Source organism: Salminus brasiliensis, chromosome 21 (genome assembly GCF_030463535.1).
Source record: "Salminus brasiliensis chromosome 21, fSalBra1.hap2, whole genome shotgun sequence".
Lineage (NCBI taxonomy): Eukaryota > Metazoa > Chordata > Actinopteri > Characiformes > Bryconidae > Salminus > Salminus brasiliensis.
Genome location: NC_132898.1, coordinates 13,144,950 through 13,157,372, shown reverse-complemented (window position 1 = coordinate 13,157,372; position 12,423 = coordinate 13,144,950). Strand labels below are relative to the sequence as shown.

The 12,423-nt window shown below is 37.8% G+C and overlaps 1 protein-coding gene across 1 annotated transcript; it reads right to left on the bottom strand.

Annotated features, from left to right (window-relative positions):
* Positions 1-8,706: 8,706 nt before the first annotated feature.
* Positions 8,707-11,791, bottom strand: barx1 (BARX homeobox 1). Its single transcript, XM_072666298.1, has 4 exons — positions 11,599-11,791; positions 10,183-10,456; positions 9,808-9,892; positions 8,707-8,853 (listed from the first exon to the last, which is right to left on the bottom strand). Exons 1-4 carry the CDS (start codon positions 11,789-11,791, stop codon positions 8,707-8,709), a joined length of 699 nt encoding a protein of 232 aa, XP_072522399.1.
* Positions 11,792-12,423: the final 632 nt, after the last annotated feature.

Genomic DNA, 12,423 nt, shown 5'->3' with positions numbered 1-12,423 from the left:
ATTTACACAGTCCTCGACTGTCAGAGGCTTGATCATCAGACAACACCTCGTATTATACAGAAAATGAATTCTTCAGCTACCACTGAATTTCGTCAAGCTCTAACTGCTACCCCAAGCATCCTCCTCCACCAACACGCCTTTGACAGTTGGGGTAACTGGCCACATCACCCACCCTCCACCTGCTCTAATGCTGTTTAACACGGCCGGGCTGCAGCAGCCCCCTAATGATTGAGCTGAATCACACATGGAAGTCCAAATTACTGGATTCCTCTCCAGTGACTCTTCTCCTGATTGTAATTTATGCTGGAGGTCGTTCCTGTCCAGCATGTGGCCTGCTATGAGTCCCAGAGGAGCAAGCCTGCACTGAAAAAGAGAGGAAATGACAGGAGGAATCAGAGATAAGGAAATAAAAAATAGTAGCAATTAATGTAAACAAGTAAATGTCACTTTTAGTTCATTAATGGTATTTCAGCTAGGAAATCTGTATCTGCTGTGAGGTAAAGGGAAATGTCTGTAGTGGTTGTGAACCTTTTATAGTGCTCATACTATTTTAAATAAATTACACATGTATTTTAACACATTTTGATATAGTTATAACTTATGCTAAATAAAGCCCAATCATCATCTACTGTATTTTCTGTCACACTGTATGTTGTGTGTCTTTCTGTAATTGGTGATATGTCCTGATTAGGAATTTCAATTCAATTTTTGTCAATGAGACACAAGAATTGTGTTTTAGATAATCTCCACTAATTAAATTACCATAATTATCTAGTTTAAAAAATAAACGTATAGATGGCTTTCCTCCTTGCCTGTGTATATATGTGTGTGACATTGTTTTCTGTATTTATCGTGTAAAGTATGAACCATGCATTATCATGTGGATGTCTAAACCTGCTGAGATGTTTTCTTTGAGTGCTAGAAGCTCTTGAAGCTGGAACAATGGGCAAGCCGAAGGAATCTCAGCATCAGGGCTCTCAGGGCGCTGGTTCACCGATTGACCTTCCTTAGAGCACTGCATACCAGGAACACCCCACAAGACCTGCTGTTCTGGAGATGCTCTGACCCAGTCATCTAGTTATCACAATTTGACCCTTGTCAAGGCTCATTGATGCGATCCATAGAGGCCCTGTTTTGCAACTTACAGGACATTGAGGATCTGCTCCTAAAGTCCTGGTGCCAGATACCACAGGACACCTTCAGAGGTCTTGTGGACAGGTCAGAGCTGTTTGGCCGGCAAGAGAGGGACATACACAATATTAGGCTTATATAATGTACGCATAATACGCTATATTAGTATATATCAAGAGTAATAGCAATGCTTTAGAGCACCTGCTTGTCACAGTTATAGCATTTTTGGGACCATAAAAGTAACTTACCGAGTTGTAGAGTGAGGTCAGATGTAATATACAGCCAGAGCTAACCAGCCTAAAGTGCAGCCTCCACCCCAGGGGGTTAGCTGTAATATGGTGTTACAGGTAAACAGCTGCAGAGAACTATGGCAGGAGTCCAAGGTTTCATGCAGATTTTTCAGAATCGTGTACTAAATAAATTCATATATTTTAATATCTGACATTGTGCAGCTATTTGCTCCTGCCTCGACATAGCACAGTATTGGACTTCTCCGTCACCGTTAACCCCACCCTTGGGGCTTGCGTGGACTCGGCTTTTGGCAGAATCGCTTATGAACGGTAGGAGATGGAAATAAAGTTCACGCACGACTTTATGGCTGGTGAAAACAGGTAATGGAAGTTTGCTGAACCCTTCAGCGTCTCGCCGGGCGTCTTTCGTGGCCTCCCTTGTGGAAGTGTGGCTGCACCTGTCTTTAATCTGCATAATGACCACGACTCGGACATGGGTGAGTACTGACGAATGGCTCAGCCGTTTGCCTGAGACAGAAGAGGAGGGAGGCTGGGGTGGAGTGGAGTGGAGGGGGGGGGGGGTGCTGCAGATGTGCAGATGTGCATGAAAGCCGCCCCCCTTCCACCTCCTTCACACAATCATCCAGTGGAACTGCTACAAAAAGACCACCAAGTGAAGAAAAGGTGCACTGTGAAGCAAGATGACTTGCAATCAATGCGTGTGTCGAAGCCTCTCTGGAAAAAGCTGGAAAAGCTCAGCTGCGCGTTGGTAGAGAGGTTGGAAAGCGCGTATTATTTTGGGGGCCCTCCGGCTTGTTTGTTTGCTTTTTGGGGGTTTCATTTGTGTTGACCTCTAACTATGCATGATTGTGCTTGTCTGGAGTTTATTCCTCGCCGGTTTGATGCTCCAGCTGACAATGGTTTTCTGGCCAAGGGGTTTTCGTTCAATAGAAGTTCCAGCATTAGGAGTTCCAGTCCATGATGGATTCCATTCAGCCCAGAGGACAAAGCGAGCGTGTAGTTTTCTGCGGGCCTTTACCAAAATAGGTCTGAGCAACATTTCACCACCTGCACTGTAAGCCCATCTCTTTTGTACGAGTGGGATCAGCGTTAACATTAGCGACGCTGCTGGATGGCCTGCAAAAAAACGCAGCGCTCCGTTGGCAGCAGAGCGCTGCCTAAGGATGGACGAAGGAGGAAAAAAAAACAAAAAACATGGTGTTTCTGAGGTCTCCCGCTGTTGTTATTGTGCACTCACGGTATTAAGTGTCTCGAAGAACAAACACTTTTAGCTGAAAGGACCATCCTGTGGTCGAGGGCCGCTTAAAGCAGCCCGTCTTTTGCCAGAGCTATCAACAGGATCTCATTGTAGTCGCTTTGGGACCTTTCATAGTAGCTCTGCTGAAAGACAACGACGTCCTTCAGCAAATAGCACACACCGTTTTGTTCAAGTGCACGCCTGCCTGTGTTACGAAGCTCTGTCACACACACACACACACACATACACACACACACAATTATATATATACATACATACATACATATATTATATAATTATATACAATCTCCACTGTTTCTCTCCAGGCGTATTTGTGTTGCTGAGCCGATGACGTCATTATTATTATTATTATTTTCTCAGCAGAGCATTAAGCTTTAGGCAGGCCCCATAAATTCTAGGAGGAAGTAATTATGGATTATTACAGTGAGTGGAGAGACTGCTTCAAAAGCCAGGTGAAGAAGAAGCAAAGAGGATTCAGGCAGAATTAGCGGATCTCTCTAAGAAGAGCATGGTCACATGACTGACACCACGCTAAGATCTAATCCTCATAGTTGTGTTGCATGTAGCACTTAGCAAAGCAACAGTTACACACTGCTACATATCAAGGTGTTAGTGTTGCCATGGTATTAATATCTTTATGCGTTTATGGGTTTTAACGGGAGAAGTTTTTTTTTTTTAATATTTTTTTTTTTTACTGAACCACGCGTGCAAACATTTTATATAATATTTCATGCTGACTTTAAAAAAAGACGAGATATTGCTGATAATAATAATATTAATAGTAACAATAACAATAGCAATAAAATAATAACATTACTACTACTACTTATACTAATACTTATAATAATTATAATAATTACTATTATTATTATTATTATTATCCACGTATTATTATTTACGTCTTTTTGTCGCAGTGTTTCTAAAAATATATTTCGTTTTTTTTCATTTTTAAACTGGTTTTATGAATACAGTTTAAGGACAAGTAGTTGTAATGTACCGGCTGTGTTACACTTTCCAGATCATTCCTGTGTAAATTCCTGATGCTGGTGCCGGACAGTATCAGTGATCAGCCCTATTTCTGCTGTACTGGATTATTTGTCAAATTTCTTTTTGTTCTGGTTATTTTTATTTTAAATAGCCATAGTCTACCTAACGGGACCCGTTAACACTCCTCTCCTTTTGTCCTAACAGTTTAGTCCCGCTGAACTCCCTTAGTCCTTATATTTCCCACTGCAATCCCATTACACACATAATAGCGGGATGCGAAGCTTGGTGGAAGGCAGCTCGCTTCATTAACGAAAGGCCAAGAGCAACAGCTCTGCTGACAGAAACAGACACGGGCGCTGCAGGGTTTGGCGCAGGAGCTGGAGGGAGATTTCTGAACTCTCCGCTGTAATCTGCTGTTAATGGGGGGCTGCAAATAAAGCCACGCCACTTACTTTAGGTGAAATATAAGACTGGTAATAATAAAAGCGTGTTCGGAATATAATAAAGCTTTTAGAGGAAAGAGTAAAATGGGTGGACATTGCATTTTTGCCATAAGAGAAAAATTGAAAGTTGAAATGCATTAATGAGGTTCTGTATGGTTTTGGTGAAAACGAAATAAATGACCCACCTGGTTGCTAATAATAATAATAATAATAATAATGATAATAATAATAATAATAATACTTATTATTAGTGTTGTTGTTGTTGGTAACTTACACTGTAACTGTTGCTATTATTACTTTTTAAATGAACAATGTACGCATTGTATTACACTGTAGCATATTATTGTTATTATTAGTACACTTATTATTATTATCATTATTATACTGTTATTATTGTTGTTCTCATTGTTTTTGCTGTTGTTCCAGACACTCTATTTTATTCTTATTCTTTTTAAGTTTTTAGTGAATCATTACAAATCCAGATCCATTAAAGGGCAAATTCAGAAAAAACAATGTATTCCGTTTCCACAGTTACCGAACTACTGATTGATTTGGCTCGTGTTTACTCTCAGACACACTGTGAGTTAATTCCGCTGTTTGATTAATACAGTCTGCTGAACAGAGATGTGAATGTTTTGGTTAAACTCTGTGTTTAAAAGGTCGGAGGACTGTTTTACTCTGATTTCGCTGACTGAATCTTCCCATCTGTTCAATCCTCAAACCTGTTAAACATTCCACCACCATTTCTTATATAGAATTAAAGTATACACGAACATTAGTTTAGGTGTGAAAGGTGTCACATTTTAACCACAGCCCCCATTTACACCTCCCTTTCGTGTATCCTGGCTGTCAAGAAAATACAGGTATCTCCAGAACTGTAACTTTACAGGAGGAGGAAAAAATCTGCATAAGTTTCAACGAATTCAAACGAATGTACAAATATGATGTTATTATTATTATTATTATTACTATTATAGGGCATTTCTACTGGTCCATTATTATAAAAATATATAATATATAAAATAATATAATATATAAGAGCTGACAAGTGAAAAAGAATAGAGTAAATGGATAATAATTGAAATGCAAGGTTGTCGAGATGACGAGATGTTCCAACTGCAGTCAGAACTTTTTATTTCTCATTTATATTCTCAATGTTTATTTGCAATTTTTTAATTAAAAGGTTTTCCTTAAAAATCTTCACCCTGAGCTCCAGCCTCTGTAGCTCCACTCTGCTGTCCACATTACAGAAAAGGACGTTAGATGTTTCTGATCCAAAACCCTACCGAGTTTTCCACCAACCTACCAAGGCCTGATTTTCTCTGCTCCTTGTGAAGAGCACGCTCCCTTTCCCCACAAGCTTTAGGAAGGGGAACATATGCAGTAATGTCTTTAGTTGAGCCGCTGTTGAACTAATCCAAAGCTGAGATTGTATAATTACTCCTAAATCCATTCCTCCTGAGCTTACTTCAGCTGTCTTCAGCAAATATCTCTGAATATTTCTTTCTAATTTAGTCTTAGATTTAATTCAATTGCGCCTGTATTTCTGCCTGCAAACTTTGCAATATTTCTAAACTAATAATGTAAGACGAAATCGTAAATATCGAATAAAAGATGAAATTTATTACAATACAAAAAAAAAATATGAGGACACTCCTCTTTTGTTATTAGGCCATATATCACGTGAGAATCCTCCTAATGCTACATAACAGTGCAGGACTAAAAGTGCTTCCTGATGGTCAGGAAAGGCTAATAAGTCCATTCACCTCCCAAACTCCCCTGCAGACATTTATTCTAAGAGCTGGAACCAAAAATGTTATATTTGGACTTCCTTTTAAACCAATTCTGTATCTTACAAAAATATCTGGTGTTAGCTGAGGGAAAGGGATATTAGAGACACTAAAAGAGCAAATGTGTTATTTCACTTGTAGGGTGAAATATCCAGCAGTAAAACAGAGCTGGACAGGCTCTACTATTACAGGACTCATGTTGGAGTAAGACTACACACAACCTAGTGAAACAATCACTGTTAGTAATGCCTCAACCTAAACATGTTAATAATCCTGTGTTTAAAGAAATGCTGCACTGTTTTCTGCCCGGACACTTAAGGTCAGATGTGTTTACACTCCAAGATTTTATACTCGTAATTTGAATTGATTATTTCCTTTTTCTTTCTTTTTTTTTTTTTTTTTTTTTTTTTTTGCGCACGCGGTAGCTTATTTATTTCTAATAATTCATTTACAATCACAATCAATTACATTTTGATTTGACCTAACAGGTCATGCACTGCCTAAATTTACATAAAATTTGTGAAATGATATTTTCTAAATATATATTTAAAAACATGGGATCTCATTGCAATCCGAATAAATGAGAATCTTCGGGTACGTTCTGCGCATGAGCTGAAAACTGTCCAGCTAAAAAAACAACAACACTATTTTAGTCCGGAATGCAACATGTCCAAAAAGTTCTAGTATTGTTCAACACGAAACATTGATTATGAAAAATAAATTCAGAGTTTGCGTATTAAACAGATATATTTTAATATTGTAAATTTGGGTTCACGGAAATCTCTAAATGAAATGATAAAATGTTAGGGATTAGGGTTTACATTGATAATAAAAAAAAATAACTTAAGTAATACTATTATGTTTTATTACTAGAACTATTATGAGCCAAATTCAGTAGTGAAGTTTAGTCCAGGACTAGGCTGAATCAATGTTTAGGAAGCTAGAAATGCACATTAAACCAGCTGCTCAGACAGTGGTCAGTGAGAGTCTTTTTAGAGTGTTTTGCTATAGTACGGTTTGGTATTGAGTACTGTAATAGTGCACTAGATATTGGGATCAAAATCCGAATTCTTGTATCTAGACAACATCAGTTCCATGCTGAAGGTCCCTCACCCCTCAGAACCGCTTCTGTAGACCTTTACTGCAATAAGAGAAGGCCATATTCTCAGACCCAGAGTTCATTATTAATGAATCGGTTCACATAAACCTTCTAATCGGTTCTGTATTTCTTGTCTTTTGCACCGTTTCTAAAGCCTTTGATCAGAATGACTTCCATGTGTAGCCAATTCTTAAAAAGAAAACAAGACAGCCTTAATTAAATAAAAAAACATTTTCAGTGTAAACACTTTGAAGCTAAACCCAGTGTTTAAAGCTGCAAATGACAGAGTTTGGATGAGTTTGTTTAATGCAATATTACAGCAGTCTAAAAGTGACAAGCTGAAGCTCATTCATCAACTCTCATCCACTCATAAACAGCTTCAAGAAGAACAAGAGGAGCGTGCCACCACACTCATACTTTCATCCTGCTTACACTGCTCATTCTACTACTACTACCTTTCGTAGCCCACTTATTATTCTCAGAATAGTCATTCTTCTCAAAATACGCATTCTACAAATATTTCTTTCCCTTATCTGTCCATACTCTCCATCCATACTCTTCCTACTCATCTCACTTATTCTACTCTAAAAACCCATCCGTTCATCTTTCCCATCCCATTCCACCCATCCTTCCTATATTCAGTTATTTCATAATATTTATCATAATATCCTACTTGCATTCTGTTTGTCCTATTGTTTGATTCAGTTCAAAATACTTCATTTCATCATCACTGCTTATACTATCCATTGCGGGCATCTTACTCATCCTTTCATTCTTTCAGCTGAGTCATCCATTCATCCTCCTTTTCAGGTCACCACTCTTGACCCAAAGTTATCTTGGTTCAGTTCTCCATTAGCACAAGTCTGCTTTATATTCTGTAAATACTGAAGGTTGAGCAATACACTGGTAACAGTGCAGTTAAGATTTAAAGCAAGCATGGAAAAGCATGTATCCTATTGGCAACATGTAGAATTGTTGTCAGTGGGAGCTAACATTGGGATACACTCCAATGCTAAAAGAAGTGTTTAAGACTGGGTGATGAACAGCTTTGTAGTAAGTGAGTTTGGATGTTGTTTATGTAATGTTGTCGTTAGTGGTAATATACTTGACTTTGAACTATTATATTATATATAAATCTGTTGTTAAATGCAAGTGTTTAAACCATTTATTTATTATTATTATTATTATTATTATTATTGAGCTCTCAAGGATTATGTTGGTGATGGACACTAGTTTCAAACTAGTTACTATCTTGTTCTTTTTGTTACTGAGGTCTTTGAACGTTATAAATTACATTTACATATCAACATGTATAAAAAGTATATGACATATAACTAAGTAATAATGATGTAAGTTGAATAATAATCAACTTTCTTTGTAAAAAGAGCATTTAATTTTGTATATTCATATTATTCAGACATACTTAAACCACAAAGCACAATAACTGCAGAGCAAATGTTCCTGTGAATGGCATTCTCCAACGTAAAAGTGAAAAAGAGAGAAAGACTCATTTCTGCTGAGTGTTGCTCTAAACGAGTCCCCAGCCAAAGCCTTAGTGGCTTTTTTTCTCTTTTTCTCAGAGCAAAAAAGAAAAAAAAAACTGAATGAAAAGCAGGTAGTATAAAATCAGGACCTCGTTGTGTTCGGATATGTCCGTAAGTGCCCAAATATCAGCTTCAATGAGGAGCAATCCAAGCCTTTGCGTCCGAATAGCGCCAGTAGAATCACATGGGCAGGGATTGGCCGTTTATTCCTCTTGGTTGGTGTCGGACTGTGATGAAGAAGCGTCCCCTGTCCTCTCCTGCTCCAAAAGCTGATCACTTGAGGGGATGGAGTTTTTCTTTGGTCGCCCCTTGGGTTTGGTTGGGGATTCTAATCCACCTCCTTGTAATACCTATAACAATACAGAAAAGAAAATACTGAGCCAAAAAAATGAAAAGTGTGTAGCTTCAATTGATGTGGGTAGAGTAGAGTAAAACCAGGAAAACACAGTAAAAAGTGTTTTCACTTATCATTATGAAATAATGATGCATAAGTAAAAAAACTAAAACATAAACAGTGGATGTACAGCAGTAGAAGGTCTAAGTAAAATCTAATTATTGACTTTCCAAAAGAACTCATAAGAGCAGTATAGCCACAGTTTAATAGGCACTATTTGTCTCTTTTTGATGTATTCTTAGCCTAAACTGAAATGCTAAAAGTCAGAGGTATTGCCAGTCCTGAAGCAGTAGAAATGTGGTTCCCAAATATCTAAATATGCAATTTGTTTGCAATTAACCATTACAGAATGCATGACCAGTACATTTTGAGAGAAAGGTCAAAATTGTTACATGTTAATATGAAATATAGAATTTCAGTATTTGCTGTGCCCCCTTTTTGCTGACACTGCACTTGCACCGAACCCCACAATTTTATGCAAAAGACTGATAAGTAGGTCAAATCCAACTGAGATCCTAAGACAAAAAAGACCTTAACACGACGAAGAGTGGTCAATGAATATTTACCTTGAAATAATGCAAAATCTTGTAAATTTCACAACTTTGTTTTTTTTTTTACGCTTAAATTTCTTTTCTTTAATTCTAGATTAAAGTGAAACTCCCTTCCATGATTTTTAATATGGTGTCAGACTGTTGGTCAGTACTGTAATTGTTACAGACTTGAATGTAACTGTGGAAAATGAAGATAATGTTATACTGTAAAGGTATTATTGGTTGGAATGACTCAGTAAGCCATAATTGTTTAAATCTTTTATGTATACTTTACTGAAGTACTTGCCACTATTGATGCGTTCAGCTAAATAGAAAATACAGCATTACACAAAAACCTAAAGAACAACAGGCAAACTTACGATTTTCTTCCATTTCATTCTTCTGTTTTGATACCACGTTTTGACCTGAAGCTGGCTTAGGCCTAAAGACTCTGCCAGGTCTATTCTGCAACACAAAAAAAAACAAAAAACAAAAACATATTTTATATATCAGTAACAAATGACAGATTTAGAAAATCCATTACCACAATTGCAACCAATAAAATAAGCGATGTCAAAAAACTATGTTAATATTGTACACATTACAGTGTGGCTACTTTAATGAATGCTTATGCACCACCAATGGCACAAACTGTTTAAAGGCCAGTAGAGCCAACACAGTACAGGAAGTATCATTCTAAATAATATTTTCATATAATATGGGTTCATTTTGTAAGCAGCTTGTTGTGGACTCACCTGTCAGGGGTTGAGAGGTATTTCTGCTTCTCGAATCTTTTCTCCAGGCCCATCAGCTGCAGCTCAGTGAAAACTGTCCTGCTCCGTCGGCCCTTCTTCGTCTTGCTCACCCCGTCGCTCCCAGCCTCGAGTTTACCCCGCAGGTGGAGGTCCAGGGGAAGGTGGTGTGTAGCCGAAGCTCCGGACAGCAGGGCGGACCCCAGTGGTGCCCCTAACGGGCAGGGCAAAGGCGACACTGGAAACTTCAGCAAGCCCGACTGCTCTGCCTTCAGGACTGTAAATAAAAGCATTAACAATAGCTATAAGTATGGGCCCACTGGACAGCTTGCAGTGCGTATCACTAGTCCTTGTACCTTGCCTTTTACTCTCTATGAACTAGAGACCACCCGCTAAAACACACACATGTAGAGAATTGAACTATATAAGGATCTGTGTTGATGATGTTTTTTCATGCCGAGGCCTAATGGTCAGTACTGTCCAGTGTTGGCTACTTACTTGGCTTATTTATGGCTCTTTTAAAGTATTTTACAACCAAAACAAGCAGCTATGTTTATTATATATCCAATATGTGATTGTGCTTTATGTTATTAATAAAATAGCTTAGAATACTGAAAACAAAATAATTTTTATAAAGCTTTACACTCATTTTCATGTTTCTGTTCCAGTGTGCGCAATATTAAATAGAAAACATATAATATAGATCCAGACTGCATTATGGAATGTAAGTGGACTGGATTTAAGAAGGTGATAAAGAATAAATTATAATAATTATTATTATTCGTGGTAGTAGTATTACTATTACTATTAGTATTATTATTTATATTATTATAGTAGATTACTAGAATATACTAGAACATCCTTAACGTTATACAGAAACTTCTAAAATGAAAATATAAATATTATTCTGAAAACAAATATCCCACCATATTAATCAAAATAATACCATTAAATAATGCAGTTTAACTTTTGTATTTTGAACACTGCATATTTGTCTATTTTAGAAGAGATTGGCTACAATACATTGCACGCTTTGCATTTACTGTGCAGATAAAATAACCAGTACACTGACTTTGTAAATTAATTTTACTAAAAATTATAAAATGAATTTAATGTTGAGTTTTTTTTTTAGTTTACTTAAACTGCAATAGTAGGAAACCAACACAAATGACACATGTGGAAACTTCACGACTGTAATTTTAGGGACAATAAATTTAGACAATATTTCACATAAGTACGAAAACAAGTCAGTTTTACAGCCTGTATTTTTATATTAATATAACAATCGAATAATATGTGCTCTGTGAGCTTCTACTGAACTTCTACTCTTTAGTTCTCGAGTACATAAATCAGTGTAGAAGAACACACACATTCCCAGTCTGACTGCTTTACTGCTTCTGGAGCTCAGATGGTTCTTACCTAAGTGGTTTGGATAGGGACGTGCCGACAGGAGTGCGTGAACTCCGAATTTAAGCAAATCCCCAGCTGGAGGGGACACCCTGTCATCCGGATGTTCTGTTAGAATCTCTTCAATCATGAAACTCCTGTATCTGTGTGACCTGTGGTCAGCAGGGTAGTAGTGTCCACCTATCTCCAGTGGATGGTGCATCATGATTCTGTGTGTGTGTTAAGAGTTCTTCAAGCTCTGGCGGAGGGAAAAGGGAGTCTCAAAAATCACATGGAGGGTTCATAGGTTTGGCGTAAACACCGAGGAGAGATCATCCACTGTTCTTCTGCTGGCCGGGCTGGTGGAAGCCATCCTGGAGTAGCTGAAGACGTCCTAATAAACACAAAGACTGTGTGGTATCCTGTCTGAAAGTTCAGCAACGCAGCTCCAGGTCTGTCTGCCCGTCTGCCCGTGTCCTTGGTGTGGAGCTGTGTAGCATGTGGCTCAGTTCAGCTGGAGCAACAGACTGATCTGACCAAGGGGAGAGAGAGAGAGAGAGAGAGAGAGAGAGAGAGAGAGAGAGAGAGACCGAGACATTATTGGTCCAGACTAACCCTCCCACAGCTGTTCAGATATGAGTCGAGAGCTTAAAGGAGTCCTTCCTCCTTTTTCAGGATTTCGGATGACACCCTAAAAAAAAGAAAAAGGAAACAAAAGAAAATGGGGCATCCGAAACCCTACCATGATCTTGTAGTTGTTTTTGTACTCATGAGTTACGGCTGCTTAAAAAAATAAATAATAATAAATTAAAAAATAAAATAAAATATTATTATTATTTTTATTATTATTATTTATTA